Source organism: Miscanthus floridulus, chromosome 16, assembly GCF_019320115.1.
Source record: "Miscanthus floridulus cultivar M001 chromosome 16, ASM1932011v1, whole genome shotgun sequence".
In the NCBI taxonomy this organism is placed as follows: Eukaryota; Viridiplantae; Streptophyta; class Magnoliopsida; order Poales; family Poaceae; genus Miscanthus; species Miscanthus floridulus.
The window spans coordinates 13165249-13190801 of record NC_089595.1 but is presented as its reverse complement, the minus strand read 5'-3'; the positions used below and the strand labels follow the sequence as shown (position 1 = coordinate 13190801).

At 44.3% G+C, this 25553-nt stretch overlaps 1 protein-coding gene and 2 pseudogenes across 1 annotated transcript; 1 reads left to right on the top strand and 2 right to left on the bottom strand.

Annotated features, from left to right (window-relative positions):
• Nucleotides 1-10757: 10757 nt before the first annotated feature.
• On the bottom strand, nucleotides 10758-22528 carry LOC136513968 (alpha-terpineol synthase, chloroplastic-like; annotated as a pseudogene).
• Nucleotides 13057-15601, bottom strand: LOC136513489 (uncharacterized). Its single transcript, XM_066507486.1, has 6 exons — nucleotides 14999-15601; nucleotides 14466-14546; nucleotides 14340-14381; nucleotides 14186-14297; nucleotides 13967-14053; nucleotides 13057-13073 (listed from the first exon to the last, which is right to left on the bottom strand). Exons 1-6 carry the CDS (start codon nucleotides 15599-15601, stop codon nucleotides 13057-13059), a joined length of 942 nt encoding a protein of 313 aa, XP_066363583.1.
• On the top strand, nucleotides 19455-20902 carry LOC136513484 (zinc finger CCCH domain-containing protein 53-like; annotated as a pseudogene).
• Nucleotides 22529-25553: the final 3025 nt, after the last annotated feature.

The window sequence follows — 25553 nt, the reverse complement described above, 5'->3', positions numbered from 1 at the left end:
TGATGATGAATTTGCTCAACACTGGCACTCAAGTTGCCGGCGATGATGGTGCTAAAAATAACGTGCAAGAGGATGCAGATGACGGAAGTCAGTACTTAGCTCTTGAACAAAATGAGCAACAACATATTGGCCAAGTATATATTTTTTATTATTAGCTATATATATTATCATATGTCTTATGTGTGCTCATGACATTAAAAATAATGTTTATGTTTTGTAGCCCTCTGGATCGACATCAACAACTACAACGAAGAGTAAAAATGTTCGAGGTCCCAAAAAGCCATTGGAGGGTCGCTTCATCATCTCGGAGTTCAATGTGGATACAGGAGAACCGGGGGGGCGAATAAAATGAAATTTGTGCACCACTGTGGTTACCTTGTACGGGACCGGCTCCCGATTAGTACCCGTGAATGGAAGAAGAAGACCAATGCTCCTTATATCAGTTTTGTCTCCGATCGTGACAAGGCGTTAATTTGGAAAGATGTCTTGGTACATTTCACGCTCCAAACAGATAGTTATGATGATATAATAGATGGTGATGAATTGAAGGAGCGAGTTAGGGATTGGGCAATGAAGAAGATGGCTACCCAGTTTCAGACTTGGAAGAAACACCTATACACGACGTATGTCAAGAAGAACATAGCACCAGATTTTACTGTCCCAGGCCCGATCTCAAAGCAGAGGCCCTATTGGGATGAGTTTGTACAGTACAAGACTTCGGAAGAGGGTGTGAGTCGGGTGATAAAGAACCAACGTAATGCCCAACAGAAGACATACCACCATAACTTGGGATCATGTGGCTACCCGACTGCCATTAAGAAGTGGAACAAAATGGAAGCAGACCTTCTTGCCAAGGGTATCAGACCAGAATCACTCGAGTGGGGAGAACGTGCAAAGAATTGGTTTTTTGCTCATGGGGGAACACTAGACCAGGAGACAGGGAAGTGCGTTTATGGCACAAGACTGCAAGAAGCAGCAGAAAGATTATTTTATGCTCAGAGAGCTACTGCTAGTGGTGCGTTCAAGCCCAATAGAGAGAAGGATGAGCTGACATACGCCATCGGGACTATTGAACATGGTGGCCAAACTAGAGGCAAAGGAAGTGTCTCGTGGGAGCATGGATTCCCTCAGGACAGACCTTCCTACAGAAGTCGCCAGAGAAAGAAGGAAGAAGAGGCACAGCGGCTCTAGAGGTTGGAGGAAGCGGTGCGTGAAGCATAGGAGTGGGAAAAAAACCTTGAAGCGAGAATGCAGGAGGAAATCAGAAGGCAAGTGCAAATAGCAGTGAGCGCAAGCAAGCAGGCATCAGAGCCAGGAATCAACATTAGCCAATCTGTTCAGTTGAAAAGCAGCTGCGCTTCCATGGAAATACCAAATCAAGGGGACACAGGACTGCGCTTCCCTGTGGATGACGTCACTGAACCTTGTACAACGTGTGAGCTACACATTCCGAAGGAGAATTCCACAATCAAGGTGGCTATCGGTCTTGTTAATCCTATCGACCGAACCAAGACACCAAGGATTCATGGGAATATAATCCAAGAAGGATATGCTACCATCTCGGTAGATAAAGCTGAAAAAGGTTTTAGTGATTTGCCTCTTGATATTCCTGGAGGTGATGGCGAGAAGACTCTAGGAAAAGCGGAGAAGACATTCATTCTATGGCGCAAGCTAGAGGATGAGAGGAAACTTGTTATGTTACAACAACTATAATGCAATCTTTTGTAATATATGCACATGAAATAATATAATGTAAAATACACATATGCATGCATGCATGTAAATATATATATGATGCATGCATATATATATATATAACTACTATCCTGTAGTTGGCTACAGAATAACTTATTCTGTAGCCACTTTGAGTTACGATAATTACTATGTTATTTTACGAGATTATAGTAACTCCTTACTAAGTGGTTTAATATAACGTTATGGTAAATATCCCCATGTGTTATAGTAACCCAACTATCGTAAATATGTATTTATATTATGTTAAATTAGTATATAAAATTATAGTAAATAGAGGTGGCTACAGAATAACTTATTTTGTAGCCGGCTGCTGAATAGTCTCTCCCTATATATATATATATATATATATATATATTTCTATGCTTGAATTGTGTGATTTAATACGTTCATTGTGCTTGAACTGAAACATACTATACGCGCGTATAAATGTATAATTAGCAGTGTGCAATACGGCTTCGAAAACCTGTTTTGAAAAGAAAAGAAAAAAAATGAAAAGAAAAAAAAAGAAAAAAACCTTTAGTCCCGGTTCGTATTACCAACCGGGACTAAAGGTGCCGGGCATCGTGGCATGTTAGGAGGCACCTTTAGTCCTGGTTGGTGTTACCCACCGGGACTAAAGGTCCTCCTTTAGTCCCGGTTCCTGACCCGGGACTAAAGGACCCCCCTTTAGTCCCGGATGCTTGCTCCTGGGTGGGGAACCGGGACTAGAGGGGGTTCTCCACCGGGAGTAAAGCTCTGTTCTCTACCAGTGGACTGTCTCCAACAACCGCGACCCAAAATACAAGGCCCATTCGTTTTTTAGGTAGCGCTACAGGCAAAGGGTTCAATACATATTTTTGGTCTTCTCCAACAACAAAACCCAAAAGACAACCTTTTTTGCAAATGGGTCTCCAGGAGAGAGGATACTCATATTTTGGTTATGTCTCTCCTGACACCCAAAATGGGTCTTCCATATAGGTAGTCTGTTGGAGGCTATAGGTATTATGTTGAAGACCCATTTTGAGTTTAGATTCCGCAATGGGTCTCCTATTTTTGAGTTTAGAATTGGAGCTCTTCCTTTACCAAGAATCGGCAAGCCCTTCCTATTGGAGACAGCCTGACGTGTTGGACATGCAAACGGGATAATCCAATATCTGTAACGTGTAAGGAATATCGATCGTGGAAGATAGGATGCACCAAATTGTCAAACTGAATGCATATAATGCGGGCAGAATTCCCAACCCTCTTTTGTCAACACGATTCTGCAGATTTCAAAGTTAAATAAAGGACTCTATCTAGTGAAGAGTTTCGTGGCATTGTTTTCAAGACTGCCATGTCATAGGAAATAAAATGAAATGAAAGTTGGATGAAACATATATCCACTCTCAATTGAGAGTTTCATTCTACGGTTTCATAGACATTTAATTTCATGACTCATATAGAGTTGTTAATCATGCCAAAAGAGTTTTATCTACACGAAACCCATTTCTTCTCTCTCTTCTTAAATACACTGCCATAACATCAAAATACATACGTGGCAACCTATTTAATACAAATGAAACATCACATGAAACTCCCACTGAGACTGACCAAGTTCTTCTCTTTTCAGTTCAACGCTGCCTTATAGTTTAGGCGACTGAGACATCTGAAAGTTTGGTGCCATTAAAAATTTACTAAGTAGCCAGAGCTCTGCACTTACATATATAGTCGTTTTCATTTTATTACTTGAGAAAAAAAGAGCATGCAGTCATCAGTTGAGGTTTGCCAACGAAGAAAGACGATGGTAAGCTTTTGTGAATTTAACCTAGCTTTTTTGTTAGCCTAGTGGCATGAGGTTGTCACCATTTTTGTTTGCCTAGTTGCATGAGGTTGTCACCCCTTTTTTGCGTTTGCACGTGTTAATGTTGTTACTTAGACCATTCTCTTTTGCAACGAAGAACTTTCACACAAAAATTCATAAAAAAATCGATTAGACTTTACAAACATTGCAGGATGGTTTAATGGGGACTTAGGACATGTTTGGTTCAGTTTATAAGCAACTTATGATCCAAATAAGCTGAAATTAAAACACAAACATTGCATTTTTCTGCAGTTTCCTTTGACCGCCCTTCTCACAGTAGCCCCCATTTATATTAAAAAGTATAAGCTGGGTCAGGTCAGGTTATCCTCATCACACCTTTTCTTAAATTATACAGTTTCTTATGGAAGCACTTTTCTAAAAAACTGTACCAAAAAGGGCCTTAATTAGTTTTTCTATAGCAGTTGAGAAAATGAGAGATTATATATGCTATCTCAGCTCAAGACAATTATCTTGAGTTAATAAAATACTTCGGCAAAGAAAAAAAAAACTTATCTACACCACCGGACACAGAATTTCATTCGGACAAATAGAGACAACCTTTACAAGGTTTGCAAAGATTACAAGAGCTCTAAATCATTCAGCTCATAGTTTAGCTAAACAAACTCATACACCTCTGTCTTCTCATCCCTCTCAAACTATCTGCATCTTGCACACATGTTGCTCATGTCAATCAGTGCCCTGGTTAGTGGTTAAGCAAGCACTCACCTCTGTAATTGGGAGCCTTTCAGGCAATACACACCGTACGCTAGCTGTTCTTAAGTGCAACGAAGTTTCCTGTTAAAAAATGGTCAGCTGAACTTTTCATTGGGGCACATTTGTGGCTGAATGATTTGTCCATCATCACTTCCGTCACCAGTTCGTATAGTACGTTCATCCATGCAAGGATTGGAACGTGCTTTAGACATAAAGAACAGTGATAACACACTAATTCTCCATATGCAGAACGACGACATGCCGGAACATGAGCATTGTTATTTACAGTAGTATATGTAATATGGTATCATTCATAGAAAGTAAAACACACATCCAGAACCATTGGGAAGATGCATGAACAGGGTACATGATAGATCGATCATGGCATCTTCTGAGTTATTATTTTGAGTTTACTACACATATATTATCTTTTATTCAGTTGTGGCTGGAGTAAAAGGGAGCTGGGCAACTAGCCAACATGGGGCGTCTCAGCGACGGTGTCGACGAAGATGCGGACGCGGTCGGGGTGATAAACCGGGGTCACAATCGTGCCGACGGGCAGCACGACGATGTCGGCGTCGGGCTTGTCCTTGAGGATCACCTTCTTGGCTTCCTCTATGCTGAGGCCAACCACCTCCGGCCACGACGTCTTGGCGCCGGCGCTCCCCGGTGCTGTCGTCACCGCCGCCGTGGAGCTCATGGTCGTCGTCGTGGGTCGCGAGATTAACTGCGAATCAGTTGATCGATGACGATGCAAAAAAGGAAACAGACTACTACTAGCTACATTATTGCAAAAAAGCGTAAGGTATAGAAAGGCACACTCACGGGCAAGTGTTTGCTTATTGCTGTCGTACGTGCTTCTTTGTACTGCTGCAGGTTATATGAAGCGAGTATGCACCGGTGAGGTATTTATAGTAGAGCAGCTGCAGCCTGCAGGATGCATGTACGATGGAGATGAATGGATCGGATGACCTGTTCTCTGCTTTCCTCTGAACGCAGACATCCCAATCCACAAGCAATCTTGTTGACAATAGAGAATAGACACACACTTAAACTAGATCTGAATTAGTCACAAGCCACGCAAGCTTAACGTGCAACCTTTTGATCTTTCTACTGAACGCATGGCTGGTATATATTATGCTAGTACTAGTCGTACGTGTTCTAGCTAGCTGTGGTACGGCAAAATGCGCGCATGTCATATGTTCAGACACACAGCTTAACATGCAACCTTTTTTGATCTCTTCACCATCATTGATAAAGACGCCACGCGAAGATGCTGCACAGCTGTTGGCTTCTTATTAGCTAACGTGTTGGACATGCAAACGGGATAATCCACCGATCTAATTAAGGCCTTGTTTAGTTTCACGGTTTAAAATTTTAGGATGTCACATCTGGTGACACGTGAAGGTGTCGGATGAAGTGTTTGGATACTAATACAAAAATAAATTATAGAATCCATCAGTAAACCGCAAGACAAATTTATTAAGTCTAATTAATCTATCATTAGCATATGTTTACTGTAGCATTTTATTATCAAATTATGGACTAATTAGACTTAAAAGTTTCGCCTCTCACATTAGTCGTAAATATGTGCAATTAGTTATTTTTTAGTCTATATTTAATACTCCATACATGTGTTCAAACCTTTGATGTGATAGGGTGAGGCTTAAACAACAATATCTGTAACGGATATCGATCGTGGAAGATGAAGGACGCAGCAAATTTGTCAACGCTGAATGCGTGTAATGCGGCCACGAATTCCCAATCCTCTGTTGTCAACACGGTTGTGCAGATTTCAAATCAAAGTTAAATAAAGGACTCTGTCTACTAACGTGTAGCGATTGAAATTGTTTTCTTTCCAGTTCAACGTTACCTTACAGTTTAGGCGATTGAGACATATGAAAGTTTGATGCCATTAAAAATGTACAAAGTAGCCAGAGCTCTGCGCTGTTACATATATTATATAGTATATGATCGAACAGAGGTAGTGTCTGTGGTCCTTTTCATTGTACTTGAAAAAAAGAACATGCAGTCATCAGTGAGATTAAAGGGGGCGTATCCAGTACAGAGAGCTTCCGCTCTCTGCGGGGTCTGGGAAAGGGTGTCAGTAGCAAGCCTTACCATCACATGTGCAATGCCAGGAGACTGCGACTCGAACCTGGGACCTTCCGGTCATAGGCGGTAAGACTCTACCGCTTGCACCAGCATCAGTGAGATTATCCCAACGAATTAAGAAAGACGATGGTAACCTTTTGTGAATTTAACCATTTTTGTTAGCCCAGTGGCATGAGGTTGTCACCATTTTTTGGCCTTCATGTCAAAGTTGTTACTTAGACCGTACTCCTTTGGAACTTAAAAATTTCACAGGAATCGTACAAAAAAATTATAAAAATGATTAAAATTTATAAAAATTGCAGGTGGTTTACAAAAATGACTCGCACATCTATGTCTTCTCATCCCTCACACAGGATTTCATTCAGACAAATATAGACACAACCTTTACAAGGTTTACATTATTGCAAGCTAAGAGTTTTAAATCATTCAGCTCATAGTTTTTTTTTTTTTTTTTTTGCAAGGATTCAGCTCATAGTTTAGCTAAACAAGCTCATACATCTCTGTCTTCTCATCCCTCACACAGGATTTCATTCAGACAAATTAAATATAGATACAACCTTAACAAGCTATACAAGATTGCAAGAGCTCTAAATCATCCAGCTCATAGTTTAGCCAAACAAGCTCATACATCTCTGTCTTCTCATCCCTCTCAAACTACTATATCTTGCACACATGTTGCTCATGTTAATCAGTGCCTGTGGTTAATGAAGCACTCACCTCCGTAAATTGGGAGCCTTTTATTGGCGCTACTCTCTGTACTCTGTTCTTAAGTGCAAGGAAGTTTCTTATAAAAAAATGCAATCGGCACATCTGTGGTCAGCTGCACTTTTCATTGGGGGCACATTTGTGTCTGAATGATTTGTCCATCATCACTTCCGTACGTACGTACATTCATCCATGCAAGGATTGGAACGTGCTTTAGACATAAATAACAGTGGTAACACATTAATTCTCCATATGCAGAAAGACGATATGCCGGAACAGGAGCGTTGTTATTTTTTTGTAGTATAATATGGTACCATTCATAGAAAGTAAAACACACATCACATCCGGATCCATTCAGAAGATGCATGAACAGGGTACATACGATAGATCATGGCATCTTCTGAGTTATTCTTTTTACTATACATATATATGTTTTATTATGTTGTGGACGGAGTAAAAGGCAGCTGGGCAACTAGCCAACATGGGGCGTTTCGGCAACGGTGTCGACGAAGATGCGGACCCGGTCAGGGCGGAAATCCTTGGTCACAGGCGTGCCGACGGGCAGCACGATGATGTCGGCGTCAGGCTTGTCTTTGAGGATGATCTTCTTGGCCTCCTCCACTTTCAGCCCGACCACCTCCGGCCATGACGTCTTTTCGCCGGCCGTCGACGAGCTCATGCTCGCTGGATATGATGAGGGGCTTAAGTGAGGCTTCTTATGCTTCTGATATAGCACTGCTAGCTGTATATATGCACAGAGCGAGGGTGCGCTATTTATAGAGCTGATGAAGGTAGGAAAAGTGTAATGGTCGTATGGTAGACTTATCTTGGTAGTTGGTAGATGGTGCAAGCAAAGCAAATAGAAAAAATGCTGATGGTGCAAAGAAATGGTACACGCCTGCTAGCTCCATGTCCACCGCTGAATAACGAAGGCACGAGGCACACGAGGTGGCCCGTGGATGATGCTGCCGACATCAACTACACAACAAGCGGAGGATATGCGCGCGGAAACTAAAAATCCATAGCCACGTGGATGATCATGACACATAACACCATATGTCAAAATAATGTCATTTTCATTTTCATCGTTCAATCAATGAGAGGATGTTACTCCCTCTGGAAGTTTGAGAAATCAAACAATTTTAAATTTGACTAAATTTATATAAAAAATTATTAATATTTCTTATGAAAATATCTTTTTCCTATTATAAGTATTTGTAGTCTAAAAATTAAAGCTAATAATATTTTTCACAAATGTAGTCAAATTTAAGGAAGTTTGATGAATCAATCCAAAACTAGAATTACGTCTTTTTAGGACACAGAGGTTGTTCCTCACAAAAAGAACAACATATGTTCGTGTGACTAGCGCCGGGACGTCCGGACGCTAGCCCCCATCTGAACGCCCGCGCTTGCCCCGCCTCCTGTGCCTATTGAGCCCGCTCCGCATGCGGTAGCAACTATTGCGCCTGCCCGCCCACCCCCGCATGCTGCTGCGGGCCCATGCCTGCTGCTGCGCATGCAGGTGGGGGCCACCCACACCCGCTTCGCTACCCACATGCACGCAGAGACCGCCTGCGCCCGCGGGAATCAACTCTGCTTGTGCCCGCTTCGTGCGCCTATTAATGTTGCAACATGAAGCACTTCTGCAACATACGTCTGAAACAGGTAAAACATTTGTAACATACACTTTCAACATATGTGTATAGCCACAGCAACATATGCAATATCTAGATAAAATACTTGCAACATACGTCTAAAACAGATGAAATATTTTGTATAGACGCTTGCAACATATCTCTGAAACACTTGCAACATACCTCTAAAACACTTGCAACATGTGAAACGCACTTGCAACATACCTCTCTGAAACACTTGAAACATGCATTTGCAATATACGGGTCCTCCTGTCGTGGTGTTTTTGGCCGACCACGGGAGACGATGCCCTGGCCGGCGATGACCTTCTCTCGGTGGCGCCAGGGGCGGTGTGGTGGCACGGTGCACGCCGTGGCCGTGATGGGCGAGCACGGATGGGGGCATGACAGGTGGATGGCCACGATGGCGAGGCGGAGTGGGACGCGGCAGCGCTACGCGGCACAGGATGGGGCGCGCGAGGGGGGATGGCGGAGTTGGACGGCCAGGTGTAGGATGGGGTCGCGCGCGTTGGCGGAGTGACGTTCCCGGACGCAGGATGGGGGCGCGCGCGGGGATGGCCGCGGCGGCGAGGCGAAGTGGGACGAGCGGGAGATACTTTTTAGGGATAGAGCGCATCAGAAGTCGGGTGCGCGGCGTCCGTATGGGGCAGACACCAGTGGGCAAGCATTCGCGATATATATCTCATCGCCTTCAAGAGTAGTGCAACACTTAATTTCATCATTAGTTCCATTGCATTACACTACTATAAAAAATGATTTTATGTGTCCCTAGCAAAGATCTACATCTGGAATTAGTCAAAGGGCCCAATGGCATTGGCTAGCCTATAGAAACCGTCTCTGGAAATGGTGTTATTTCAGAGGCAGGCTCCTTAAGTGTAACACCCGAGAATACATGGCATAAATACAAATGTTAATATGGATCAAGTGTTTTATTTAGCAAAGGTTGACCGGCTATAAAGGAAGATTAAAATTTTTACTGTTTGATCCATTGCTCAGATGGATGAATGGAGACCACGGATGCATAGAGCTCGTCTTTCCGTTTGACTACTTATTCACATTAATCGGAGTTCGGATCATAGAGTTATGTTCTTAACAAGGTATAGAAAGAAAAAAAATAAAGACCACATTGCCAGGCGAGCTACAGTGACCATCAGCCAGATACAGTACCCGAGTTGGAGTTCATGCCATGGCGTGGTTTTCTTTCTCTCCGTATTTTTTTTTTCTGCCGAACCCTACCCTTGGACAACCCTACAGCCATAGCACCCCTATACACGCAAAGGAGGAAAAGAAAGAAGAGAGAACAAGGAAGAAGAGAGGGACTAGGGCTACCATCGCCGACATGGCCATTCTTCTCCGAGAAAATCCATCGAACTGATGACCCCATCGTAGCAACGAGGATCGCCGTGTGGTGAAAAGAAAAAAAGGGAGTAGATCACTGTTGTTGCCCTAGGTGAAATGCCAAATCTTAATCCACATCTCTTAATCAGTTTTTTGGATGAAATCATCGAATTAGAAGGGGTTTATTAGTTGGAGGAACTCTCGAAATTCCCAAGTAACCCAAGGATATGATTGGGTATATAGTGACCCCACACTATATGTATGTAACTACTCTCACCTATATGTGATCCTAGTAACCCAAGGGATGAGATGAGCATTGAGTGTGTGATCCTACTACCTATCTTGGACAGTACATAGAAAGAGTATGTGAGTATACGTAGACTATTTGGACATACACCTATATTTATGAATTATGCACCAGTATGTAAGTATAACAACATACTAAATAATAGGACATGCTTTAAACTTTTCTTGTATTTCACTTTGAAGTTTATGACAATGTGTAAATAGAGAAATAAGAAAAATGGTAAATGAGTATGCTGTCATATATACACATAGTGGTACATTGACGATGCGAGTAGCTACAAGTTTGTGTAGAAAAAACCGTCATACTATACTGTACCATAACAGTTTATTGGCTGGTTGCCAATGGCAAAATACTAAACTGGAATGAGAAATGGTTCCGTCAATAACGAATGGATAGTATCCTTCAGGTTGCAGCAATTTGTGAAATTATCCTCTTGATTGTACATGAACTCCATTGTCCTTGTCGAGTTGAATATCCGCTCCAATAGTGGCTTTGGATAGGAATTATCTGGATTCAGCCACTCGCTGTTAAAATCTTTCCATGATTCCTCTTTTAGTTTGTGTATCTGCTCACGTGCAACTTCAATTGAAACATTGTGCTCCTTCATATAGCTATCGATTGTCGAAGCAACATGAGGGATCAGTTGCTCTCGCTGCATGAAGTTAAATATTGAAAGATATTGGTAAGAAATAAGGTAGAACTCATGCAAAGAAATATCCATATCAAGTTGTCAAGAAAAGTCCCTCAGCATTGCTAGATGGGAACACAACTATGTTATGTACTGATGTGAGTAATACCAAGGTCAAAGTGCAAACTAAAAATGCCAGTTATCAGTCTGCGCGCTCTCGGACTTCAAAGTTATCATTTAAGCTAAAGATTGAGAGATATTACCTCATATGACTGGAGGTCATCTCCTAGTCTGAGAATTACGGAAAGTGCCTGGACCATTTTATTAGGAACACTAGAAACCCAATCCAAGCAATCCTCTGTTGCTACATCATCATCCATCCCAATGAATGAAGAACATGACAACAGGGAACATGCGCTAGTTCTTGATGAAACCTTAAGATGCTCCTCAACAGACTCTGGAATGTATCCTTCTTCAAGCATTTTGACCTCCATCTGGTAGGCTCTAACAAGGTCTTTTGTCTGTAAATTTATGAGAGTAAATATATTGTCAATTTTCAAATATTTAAAAGCTAGTTTGAGTGTGTGTTTGCAAAACATGTTTGCACTGATAGCAACATCAAGTTATTATGCAAGGCTAGTAGCTAACTACATATAACATACGCTTTTGCAGATAATTATTCAGAGTGGAGACCTGAAAATGAATTATTTACATGAGGACGGAAAAAGTCATCACTAAGTATCTTAGGTATGGGATACGATAACTCTCATCCTGGTGAAGCATATTTGCAATGGTTTCATAGCTATCCAATATTTCCCCCAAAGCGAACTTCATGCACTCTGGGAGATCATTTGCACCCTTTGTATCCCACCTGCACATGAAAATTCAGGAAAACAAATGAATTCTCTATATTATCATAATGATAGATATATATGCTTAAACTTTTTAGTGCAATGTGATTATCTAATTATTCCTTTATATGTTATTGGTTTGCCCCAAAGCTAGCTGGAACATTTGATGCTGACCGCATGTTGGAGCTAACAAAGATTGACCAAAAAGACATAACTTATGACCATCGCAATATATTTATCTCAAGGAAACAATAAACTCTCTAGTTTTCTATCTTCATATATATAGAACTTTGATAATCCTATTTGTTTTACTGAACATATATATAACTTATTTGCTAGATAAAAGTAGCACATATTTTTCTGTGTTGTAATTCTTTGCAAGTTCCAATGTAAAGATATGTGTAACTTCATTCTGTGAACCCAACATAAGATATTTGTACGTAAGAAAGCAATACGAACCTTTCAATGCACTTGGTAAATAATATACATTCTTTTGGAGTTGCATAAGAATCATAAATATCGTCCAAGATAGTCACAATGGCAAAAATCATTGTCAATATTATTCTCCCTCGTGAATAACATGATTCATAGTATACTCCTAAGGCCCACAAATAGCACTCCACAAGTCTATCTCGAACAAATGGAAGCCTCGATTCAACTTGTACACCCTTCCACCACCTTTAAATACATTAGAGGCAATAATATTGTCAATCATGGAACTAGTTTGTAATTTGGGAAATAGTTATTTAATATTTTCTAATGAAAATAATTGCTTCACCTTGTAATGATACCCAACTCATGTTGATGATGGAGCTGCATAATATTTGAGTCCAACTTTGCAAGTTTCAACACCTTCTCAGGCATCATGGTGTCTTTCTCATATGCTGAGATGTAATACTTCAACTCATAAATTCTAACCCTTCTAGGGAGGGGGATCTCAAGTGCAGATTTTATTTCACCTGCTAATGAATCCTCCATGTAGGGCATCATTGTTTCTAAGTGCTTTTGGCTGAATAGTATGGCCTGGTCAAGTATTATCTCTCCATGGGTCCTCAGATGCGCAGCATTGTAAAGGTTCAGTAGGTTTTTAGGACTGTCTGCAATAAAACCTCCCTCTTCATCTTTGAACCTCACAAACACATCTGGAATATAACATAAAATTTGGCAAAATATCAGCTGCTTTTTAGAACTAGAAGAAAGTATAGCATGCTTTCAAAAACAATTTTCATATTTGAGCTATAAAGATTAGACATAATGTTGCCACAATCCATGTGCTGTAGCACCACATGCCCAGCCACTACCGGATTCAGCTTCTTTGCCGAGTGCCTCAGGCACTCGGCAAAGGCCGATATACACACGGCAAAGCCTTTGCCGAGTGTTACTCGGCAAAGGGCGCTCGGTAAACAGTTTATCGGTAAAGACCTCTTTGCCGAGTACACTTTATCGGGCACTCGGCAAAGCCTTTGACGAGTGCTCATCTGACACTCGGCAAAGAAAAGTCGCCGTGACGGCGAGTGCCACCGTGACGGCGGCTTTGCCGAGTGTCAAGGTCAAGCACTCAGCAAAGATCGCCGCTTTGCCGAGCGCCGTTGACTCAGACACTCGGCAAAGGTGGCCACTTTGCCGAATGCCACCGGCAAGACACTCAGCAAAGGTAGCCTATTTGCCGAGTGTCCTGTCAAGACACTCGGCAAATAGGCGACCTTTGTCGAGTGCCTGGCCCATGACACTCGGCAAATCTGTGATGTTTGCCGAGTGCAATGTCCTTTGCACTCGGCAAAGCATGTTCCTAGGTAGTCACTTTGCCAAGTGTCATGACCATTGCACTCGGCAAAGTGACTGAAAACAGCCTTTTTTATTTGTTTTTACATCCCATCCAAACAAATAGAAGATATATATAACAAACATCACCAACATCACATATATATCATCAATAGCACATATATATCACCAACACCATATATATATCACAAATGTCACATATATATCACAAACGTCACATGTCTCACAATATATCACAAATAAGTTCACAAGTAATCCAAGTGCTCCATCATCTACAACCACAATTGCAAATAGAAGTACCATTAACAACCACAAGTATCATTACCAAGATGGCCAATGAGACTGATTTGGTGAAGGATTCGAATCGTTCAATGCCGCCGATTGATTCTGCACAAATAAGAAGAGATTGCATGTGTGAGACAAGATAAATATATACCATACGTGAATAAAACTTTCATACTCCACTAGGTTTGACCGTAAACATGAACATACAAACTAAAACATTTATACTCATAGGAGTAGAATAGTGAGGAGGTGGAGGTGGAGGTGGAGCGAATAGCGAAGGTGGCGGAACTACACCCGTAGCGGTGCCAAGACTTTGCATGTACTGAAGAATCTCCACCATCCTCCGCTGCTCGGCCTCCCGCTCGGCCTCCACCCTCTCCATCTTCACCTGCATCTGCTCCCGTATCCTCCTCTCTTGTTCCAGCTGGGCCTACAATATATTCACCCCAATGTTACAATAATGCAAAGGAAAGGTATGAAAAAACTAATGAACGACGAATAAACCAGGAATAACCTCGAGTGCCTCCACCCGGTGGTGTGAAGTGTCCTGCCGAGGTTGTATGGTCGGGCTCGTGCTCGTGCTGCTTGCTCGAATCTAGGAGAGACTGGGAGTAGCGGTCGAGTCGATTGCGCCATCGCCAATCTAGTACCGCCCATGCTTCTTGCCTCCTCCCACCCTCATAACGACTTCTCCATCAAGGTCCTCGGTGCTCGGATCGTACTCTGGCCCATGTACCTCCCTTGCCATTGATGTGTACTCACTGAGGCGGTTGTAGACGGTCGCATTGCTGTATGCCTTGGGCTCGTCCTCCGGGTTGTAGTCGACATCGGACGTCGCCTTGCCCTTGTGGGCCATAGCAAATGCCTTGAAGATGGAGCAAGGCTAGCCACCATGTGACGCCGACTGTGAGAAAAATAGCAAAATGATTAGAAATCATGCAGAATTGAGCGTTAGAATAAATAAATGAATTTGTGTGCATGCTCTTTCCTAAATAGGACGCACCCCTTCGAACAAGCATGTATCTGCTCATATGGTATCTTAAGTGCATGAAGGAGTTTCTGTGACTCGTGTATGCTCTTTGGCAGAAGGTGACCCTCCGGAAGCAGGCTGCCAATAACTATCAACATACCATCGAAGGCGTCTCGACTCAGGCTATACTGGGACTTTAACGCCATTATGTGTCCAATGGCATCCAGTTGAAAAACCTTTGTCTGACCATGAAAGGGTTTCTGTGCCGCGGCAAACATGTCGTAGAATGCCTTTGCGGTTGCCTCTGGCTGCTCCTCCGTACGTCCTTCAGCAAACTGTGCCTCGTGATAGTCATTTAACATGTCTGCTACCCCGGCATCAGCATCATAATCCTCGACGCGTGGTCTCACCACCTCCTCTCTCATACGATCGGCTTCACCATGGTAGACCCACCGGGTATAGTCTGCCATAAATCCATTCTTCCAAAGATGTTCCCCCATGACCTTCTTCGTTTGTCTTTTCCTGTTTGCACATTTACTGCAGGGACAACAAATTTTACTTGCTCCTTTAGCAGCCATGCCAAATGCTCGTTCTAGGAAAACATCGGTCTTGTCGATCCATTCATTGGTGACCTGACCCTGACTTGCACATCTCGTGTACATCCACTCATGGTCCTCCATACTCTAACATATATAGCGGCGAGTAATATAGACATCAATTGCATCTACACGACGTTCCTACTATCTAATAGGTGAGGATAGGTCCTAATCCCACGCGAGGATCCGTAAATGAGGTTAGTTTCCATGCTCTACTCCTATCCGAGACAGAATTTCGGTAGCACCTCCCCGCTATTCTCCAAATACACGCCCTGCCAGGGAAAGTATGTATTCGGAGAACAACAGGGAGATGATGCCAAAACTTTGTCTCAGATCGGAGCAGACCATGGAAACTAACCCCACCTATGCATCCGCGGGCTGTCCAATAAACATGAACAATTTGAAATAGATATGGTTTTAGATATGGAAATATCTGCATATTTCCAACCGTATCTCTTTTGAACAGGAGACGCCTAACTGGGTTACGTGATCTACGACCATGATACGGAAAGAGGGGTTATACCTAGGATGGTGATGGAGTAGGGCTAGCGGGGCCATGGCAGGTCAGTGCAGTGGCGAGGCGACGTGGTGCAGGCAGACCCGCAGCAGCGAGAAAGGCGATCGAGGTCGCCAAGGTACTCCGGCTCCGCTCTGATGGGCTCTTCTCTACAAAAAAAGAAACATAAAACTATCAATACAAAATTTCGGCAGCACCTCCCCTACACGGTGAGGTTTCCAAAACCTGCAAGAAAACCAACGGCGTGATGGCCGACATGCACATATATATGAATGGCACAATGGCCGACATGCACAAGATTATATCCATCCACATATATATAACAATGTCACAACCACTCCTATGACTCCTACGACTACCACCACTGCTACTCTACCACTACTACTACCGCAACTACTAGTAATACTACGACGACCACGATGGTAGGGCATACCTAGTGGGTGTCGTAGGGCGGCGGTGGTGAAGGGGCCAGGGCATCGGTGGACAAGGCGATGGCTGGGGAAACACCAGGGACATGGCAACGGCGGCCGGGGCGCCTCCTCCTCCTCCACCTTCTTCTTCCTCCTTCCTCCTTCTTCCTCCTCCTTCTCTTCCTCCTTCTTCCTCCTTTTTCCTCCTCTCCTCCTCTCCTCCTCTCCTCCTCTCTTTCTCCTCCTTCGACGGCGCTGGCATGGGCGTGGGTGGCGACGGCGCTGGCGCGGTCAGCTGCCTGCGTGCGTGTGTGCGTGTGTGTGGGCCGGCTGGGCCGACAGGGTTAAATCCCCCCTTTGCCGAGTGCCCCTGATTTGGCACTCGGCAAAGTATTTTTTTTATTTTTTTAATTCTCTACCGAGTGCCACCTGGCTTGGCACTCGGCAAAGAGGGTTTTTTTTTTAAAAAAATTCTTTGGCGAGTGCCACCGATCTGGCACTCGGTAAAGTATTTTTTTATTTTTTTTAAATTCTTTGCCGAGTGCCACCCGGTCTGGCACTCGGCAAAGTGGTTTTTTTTTAAAAGAAAATTAAAATTATTTGTCGAGTGCCAGCTGTCCTGGCACTCGGCAAAGAGGCTCCTTTGCTGAGCGCCAAACGCAGACACTCGGCAAACTATTTTTATTTTTTTTCTTCCTGCCTCCAAACTTTTTCTGTAGTCCTCATACAATACCTGGTACTCCATGTTCCAATGTGGCACATTTCTCGGACTTTTTCTATATTTCTTTAATTTATTTCGTTTAATTGAATTTTCTTGGATAATTCAAATTATAACTGCTAGTCATTCGAATAATGAAAAAAATGAATGGAAAAATGATGTTCATGTTATTTAGTATAATGTGAGGCCGTATCCAGAAACAGACCACAAATTTCGAACATCTTGTTTATGAAACATGACCATGAACTTACAGTCGAATTGTTTTTAAATTCTATAAAAAGCAAACAAAGACCAAAAATCTTGAAACTTATCGAGATGTCATGATATCATATGTGGAGGCTGTGATAAAAAATTGAGGAGGTTTCGCGCAAGTTTGTCATGTACGATGCTTACCACCTCGTTGGCCTCTTCACGAAATCATGAAACTCCTTCAGAGATTCTTCGCTTTGCAAACATCGTACGTGACAACTTGCACGAAACCTTCTCAAATTTTTATCACAACCTCCACATATGATATCATGACATCTTGACAAGTTTCATGATTTTTGGACTTCGTTTGCTTTTTATAGAATTTAAAAACAACTCGACTACAAGTTCGTGGTCATGTTTCGTGAACAAGATGTTCGAAATTGGTGGTCTGTTCCTGGATACGGCCTCACATTATACTAAATAACATGAATATCATTTTTCCATTCATTTTTTTTCATTATTCGAATGACTAGCAGTTATAATTTGAATTATCCAAGAAAATTCAATTAAATGAAATAAATTAAAGAAATATAGAAAAAGTCCGAGAAATATGCCACATTGGAACATGGAGTACCAGGTATTGTATGAGGACTGCAGAAAAAGTTTGGAGGTCAAAAGTGAAAAAAATATGGTTTGCCGAGTGTCAAAAAATGACACTCGGCAAATCACCGCTTTGCCGAGTGTCAGGAGAAGACACTCGGCAAAGGGTTAACGGCGGCGGCCCTTTGCCGAGTGTTTTGATTTGCCGAGTGCCCGACACTCAGCAAACCTGGTCTTTGCCAAGTGCTCGGCACTCGGCAAACCACCTCTTTGCCGAGTGCTAGTTGTTTGCCGAGTGCTTTCTCTCTGGCACTCGACAAATAGCCTCTTTGCCGAGCGCTCGATAAAAAGCACTCGGCAAAGTCTGGGACACTCGGCAAAGAAGCTGTCTCCGGTAGTGAGCATATCTTCTTGTTATTTTATCACATTTGAGACATGCATGTCTGCTTCATCAGTTCTGACAAATAATGCTACTCTGGCCGGTCCAGTTTATAAGACGTAGTCTCACATGGCTCGTTCTCCGAAATTAGACTTTGACTATTTATTTATTTTATATATAGTTTATGATTATAAACTTATGATTATTGATAGTAAGTACATTTTATTACATTAGATATATGCCTATGCGTTGCACCGAGGTCACAATTTTTTGAATTGAACATTACTAATCGGACACAGAGACATGAGCTCTAAGAACTTTGTATTGGACACGGACACGTGGATCTGGTCTTCGTATCGTAACCGGGTAGGACACAGACATGTGAGCTCCGAGTGTAGTACGATTCGTATTGGACAAGGATGTGCCCGTGCGTTGCAACGATAAAAAATAATACCACTAAGTGTGAAGAGTAAAATGCACCGGAGGTCCATTAACTTTCGTTATGGTGTCATATAGGTCCATCAACTTTGAAACTACATTTTTTGGTCCATAAACTTTTAAAATGGTTCACTACAGGTCCATACTCATTTATTTAACCTTAAATCCAACGTATATTTGCAGAAAACCCCCTACCCACCGCCCAAGGTGAGCCTTGACCAAGGGAGGAGGTCTAGCGTGAGCAGGAGGAGCAGCGCGTCGTTGGACCTGGACATCCTGCAGGCCGCCGCCGAGGGTGGCGAGAGCGAGGAGGTGCGCGTGGACAGGTCGTGCCTGCAGACGTCGTCGTGTGCATGCGCACGCCGTCGAGGCCGGGGAAGAAGCAGGGGGAGACCATCTCCAAGGGACACAGGAACTACGACCTTTGGGTCTTGGCTTTGGGAAATGGAGCAGCCGCTCACTGCCCCAGTGGCCTGGTGCCGCTCCATGTGAACTCCTACTCTAGTGAAGTGAAGCTAGCAGCCAGCCTCGAGCTTGAGCAGAGCAGAGCACAGCTTGCTCACTCTTCTTGTACTAGCACACCGCAGCTGTGAGAACAGAGGTCCAAGAAGAGGAAAAAGGAAGCTCTCTGGTGGTGCTGGTGTGTGCGTGCTTGCTTGCGGGTGGCAGAGTAGAGCCGGCCATCCATGGACGCCTACGAGGCCACCAAAGTGGTGTTCTCGCGGATCTAGGCGCTGGACCCAGACCACGTCGCCAAGATCATGGGCTTCCTCCTCATCCAGCACCACGGTGAGAAGGAGATGATACGCCTCGCCTTCGGCCCCGAGGCGCTGCTCCACATTGTCATGGCCAAGGCGCGCAAGGACCTCGGCCTACTCCCGGCACCGGGCTCCGGCCCAGGCACGCCCACCTCCGCCGCGCACTCGCCGTTCCTCCTCTCACGCCAGAACTCTGGCCGCAGCGGCGGTGGTGGTGCCAGCACCGCGCCGTCGTCGCTCTCGTTGTCGTCACCCTCGTCGTGGGCACCGCTGCCCGTGTTCTCCAGGAGCAATAGCGTCGTCAGCAATGGCGCGGCGGCGGAGGAGGCGTTGGCCGCCGTCGGGGAGGACCTCATGAGCCCGGCCGTAGGCGGGAGCGCCCCGCCGTCGCCCTTCTTCGCTGCTGGGGACCCACTCCTCGATGAGCTCCAGCTGCAGGAGCAGCTCGCGTTCCTCAACGACGCTGGCGGCGGCCACCAGCTGCCCCTATTAGACGCCACCGGTGAGTGCCGGAGCCTCGGGTCTGGCGATGCCGCCGGGTTCTTCTCGTATGGCGGCCCAGGGCACCACCGGAGCTCGTCGGTCAGCGAGCTCTGCCTCGGCGGGGCCGACGGACTCGGCTGGAAGCCCTGCCTGTACTACACCCGCGGGTACTGTAAGAACGGCAGCGCTTGCCGGTTCGTGCACGGCGGCCTCCCCGATGACGCCATCGCTCTCGCCGGTGCTAAGATGGACACCGCCACCTTGGAGCAGCAGTGCCAGGACATCCTGCTGTGTTCCAAGTCCCAACGCCTTGCCGCCGCCGCCTTCCCCTACTCCCCGACTGGCTCCCCGTCCGCAGCCACCAAGTGCCTCAGCTTGCTCTTGTAGCAGTAGCAGAACGAGAACTAGAGGTCTGCCATGCATGTTCGAGGAGCTAGCTTGCAGACAGTAGACACTCCCCCCTCTCGCTCGTGCTCACGATCTCCCCGATTCCTGCAGGGCAGCAGCTGCAACGGCCGTCGCGGCGCTGATGCTGGGCGGCGACGACACGCACAAGTTCATGGGGTGGCCGCGGCTGGACTGCGCCGACTTGGCGAGCATGATGAACCCGTGCTCGCACCAGATTTGCCTCACCTTCCCGGCGGACAGCACCTTCCGTGAGGTGGACGTCTCCAACTACTTCAGGTAACTAACTGTTCCTGTGTTCCACTACCAGCGCGCTGCTCCGGTCCCCCGGGAACCATGCGCGGTCTCTTCTGACCGGCTCCGGCGAACTACTGCAGCATCTACGCCCCGTCCACGACGTGCGCATCCCGTACCAGCAGAAGCGCATTTTCGGATTCGTCACCTTCGGACTCGGTAGGGGGTTTTCTGCAAATGTACATTGGATTTAAGGTTAAATAAATGGGTATGGACCTGCAGTGAACCATTTTAAAAGTTCATGAACCCAAAAATGCAGTTTAAAAGTTAATGGACCTATATGACACCTCAACGAAAGTTAATGGACCTCCGGTGCATTTTACTCAAGTGTGAATGACTCGGTCACATACCTGCGCTGTGCTCGTCCTATCCATGCACCACTCGAACAATGTTTCTCCATTAAAAAATCTTAACACAAGAGATTATCTATAAACACATGCCTGGTAAGAATTTTAACACAATATAAGACATCTCGTACATATTTTTGTGCTCCCGTTTAACATTAGGAGAATCATCTAGTTTTATAAAAAGATCATATAGGCATAGACGTCCTCCTCTTCCGGCCGTACGCTAGAGGACTCCTCACGAAGGGCAATATAATCATTCAAGGTCCATCTGTACGCTCGCACTGAAGGCTAGTTGGTGGCAATGGCAACGCACGGCGGCCAGTAGGATAGCAGGGTACAAGGCAAGGAGGCCTGGCAGTGGCACAGGTGCAGGATTTCGTCGGACTTCTGGCGCGGTTCGACTTGGGACTTCTGACGCAGGACATGGCTGGTAGACCGGGTGTTATACGGATATAGGCGTGATTTGGTATCACTAGGTAGATGATTACTTTAGAGTCTTTTTAGGTGTAGAGAAATACAATAGTATCAAGGTTGTATTACGATAGTTAAAAATTATTGGCCGAACTATTGGTCAATGATTATAAAGGTTGACACTTGATATAAGGAAATGTCTTACAAACTAGACCGGTGGGAGTATTATTAACATAGACGGATAGACCATGAAACATAAATCACCTTGTATCTAATTAATATTCTAACAATGCACAAATTGTTCATTAATTGCTACCTGATGAGACCTTGTATCGATGTTTTCGCAGTAGAAAAAACCATAGAGAGCTACTGTCCCAAGATCATAGCCACTGACATCAGCATTCTCAATCTGTGCAAGTGCAGCACTGATCTCTTCTTCGAACAGGTGATCCAAGCATAGATGCTCCAAATGCATCGATGAGGTGCAGCCTCTCTTGCAGGCTACTACTATCACTTCTCTTCTCTTGATGAGATGCATCAGTAGTAGAAGTGGTCATCATTTCGGCCACTTCTTCCTTCAGTCTGTCGGCTTGTTTTGCCATCTGGTCATGAATCTGATGAGAACACTACATAGTTAAACTCATCATAATAATGAAATGCAACTGAAATCTAACTACACTTCTTCAGTTCATTAATTAGTTTCAAGAATTTGGTAACTACATGTGTATACAAAGGAATGAAGGAGAGTTATGTATCGGTGAACTAATAAACCTCCTGTTGTGATGAAGCTGCAGAGTTGGTGGAGCTGCCAAGGAAGAAATCTCCCCAGATGGATGGCTGGAAGATGCCGGTGTTTTGGCGCAGGCGGTAGTCACCCTCATCTTGTTGCCGTTGGTGGCATTGCAACATGATGGCGTGCTGCCGCCGCGGCTGCTGCCACCTCCATGAAATGCTTGGGCATCGCCTGAGCAGCTGTGATGCAGCAGCAGGAGCTGGAGCAATATGGCATCTCCTGCTTTTGCTGCTGCTGCACGGTTGTGGTTTGAAGTAGAAGGTGGCCATGACAGTACGTATGTGTTTTGGGAAATGTAAGGCTCAATTGTGTCTTGTGCTCCGTACGGCAATGGTTTACATATAGGCTAGCAGCAGTGGCATCGTACAAGAGACTAGTCAGCAAATCATTTTCGTTTCACAATCAATAAACTTTGTAGGTACTCCCTCGGTCTCCGAAAGAATGCAATTCTGGAACAGTATCATGTTTTAGTATATCAAGTTTGACCAATTATAGATAAAAAATATAAATATTTATAATATCAAAAAATATCATTAGATTAATTACGAAATGTATTTTTATAATAAATTGATTTTGAATCATAAATGTTAATACTATTTACTATAAACTTAGTGAAACATTAAACATTCATACCATAGTTACATCTTTTGAGCACAGAGGTAGTATGTTACTTTCTCTAGATAGTAATCATTTTTAGTCCGGAAAACATTTGCAGGTATGTATTCAATAATAATTGATTCCTCGCTCCGATCCAAACCCCAATGCATGTGGCGAATAGTTTTTTTTTAATCATTGTGCCGAATAGTATATACTATTGCACAGTGGTGCATGCAGGCGTGTTTGTTTGAGATGGGTCCACTTTTCAATCACTAGGAGAGATACTGAACTACTGAAGATTAATTTAAGCTTAATATATACGTGTGACTATTACAGCCACGCATTCGCAGGAGTTGCATTATGCATCGATGGTGACAGGTGAACAAACTAGCTTAATTTTCGTGTATGTCTATCTACAACAGTGCACACGTACAGTGAGTTGCTACAAATTTCTTTTGAGAGCAATGTAGTATACACAGATGAACAAAACTTCAGATGAAGCTTTAATGAACATGCATGATACTACGTATGATCCAGATCTTGATCACTGCTCATGAACATGGCCTACTACCAAGCAGGATTATATACTCTTGAGTTATATTCTTTTTCCTTCTCTTTCTTAATTTATTTTGAGGTAACCAATTAGAACAAAATGAGACTATGTTACAGCAACAGGAAAACACAGCCAAAAAATTATTTGAATAGCAGAGTGACATGCATTATTCATTCATCTTCTTTAGTGTTTTCATACTACTCCAAATCTTCATTGCCGAGGACATCACTGCCGGAATTGTTTAAGTCAAAATTGGGGCTACAACCTGTCTTTGAAGTAGCTTGTGATGTCAGGGAAATCCTCATTTGAGGGGATGTCGAAGTCGATAAGCTCACAATACTGCTTTGCAAACTGACATTGAAGGAACAGGTGCTACAGAGTTTCCTCTCGGTATCCTGATTACACAGGACACAGTTGTAAGATGGTAAACCCATGTTTTTCATTTCAGGATATTCCTCGTGCTTAGCCTATCCTTGATGAACAACAACAACGACAAAAAAACTTATGCTTTGGCTGACAAAATCAATACCATAGCCACCGGTAAGACTCATGTATCCGTGAGTGACCTATCAGGAGCTTTGTAAGCGCTTGATTGTACAAAATTGGAGCCCCAGATGTACTTCGAGGTATCACTATCATTATTCAGCTGCAATTCTTCCCACCTTATGTAAGATGATTTGTAGCTGTGTGAAAGCTAAGACTGGCATATGGAGAATCTACCTGAAATCATCTTGGTTACTGGCTTTTTCATCAGAGATATGCTTATTTTTTTGCAAAGGAGAACAGTTATGGTGAGCTGATTCTCATAACTTGGTTACACCAGCTGTAACACCCAAAATATTTCGTTCTTTGAAAATAGGTGAAATTGATTTAATTATGTATTCTTGTGAGCATTCAAACTTAGGGAAATAATATTTTTTATTAAATTAAAATCCATCATAAGGCTAGACACATGTTGATGCATACATGCTTCTGCATTCTTATTTTTTTATTGACTGGTTTTGACCAAAACTCAAAAGGATTTGAAATTTCTATTTCAAAATGCTCTTCAAAACTCGGGATTAAAAAGAAAAAGAAATTGCCTTTTCCCTCCTCCCTCTCTCGGCCATTGGCCCGCTCAGCCTGCCTCGCTCCCTCCCTGCGCAGCCCGTTTTCTCAGCGCCGGCCTGCTCCCTTTCTCCCTCTTTGGCTCAAGCCCGCACAGGCGTGCGCCTCACCTCTCTCTTGCTTTGGCTCACTGGCAGCCCGGTCCCGCGCCTTGTGCCACTGCCACTCTGGGCCCGCATGTTAGCGGCGTCCCCTACCTCGCGCTCGTCTTCGATGCGGACTCTGTTCCGATGGAAATCGTCGTGTCGACCCCGATTTTGTCGGGATTGTGTGTGTACCGCACCCCTTGGCCCCTATATAAGCTAGCCCTTCTATCGCCGCCTCCACCCCAAACCCTAGCTCGTGCCGCCCTCCGACTCGAACTCGCAGCGCCGCAGCAACCCTAACCCGCCGCCGCCGAGCTCGAATTCGTCGCTTCGTAGCCGTTTTCGTCCCTATTCCGAGCTTCGTGTCGGGTTCTCGAAGTAGCCTAATTTCCTACCTTTCTTTTTCTCGATCTTGGACGCTCACTAACCGCCGAGCACCGCCACCTGCAGTTTCGAGCCCCACACCGACTTTGCTCCACCTCCGCCATCGAAACCACTCGTGGTGAGTTCGCCGTTATCCCCTCTTTCTTCTCGTGCCGATCCCGAGCCAAACCATGGCCTCTAGGGTTGTTTCCATGTTCGCCGGCGAGCACACTCGCCGCCGGCAATGGCCTCCACCGCGCCGGTTCTCCTGTACCGGCCGACCAAATCCCCTGCCTCGATCCCATCTAATCTGGATCGTCCAGCAGATCCGACGGCCCCTAATAGACCATATAAGTTCGGCGCTGGCCTTTTTGCAGAAGACCCCTTCCTTTCTTCTTATTTCTTCCCGTTGTCCCTGGCTTTGTTCTAAATCCGATTGAATTATTTTAAATACGAAAATAGTTCGCAGTAATTATGTCACACCCAATTTTAAGGATAAAATGGAGTGCAAAATCTTATGTGCGCCCAGAGATCAGTCACACACATAAGCTGTCAAATTATGAATAGTATCATCACAAATGTTTATTA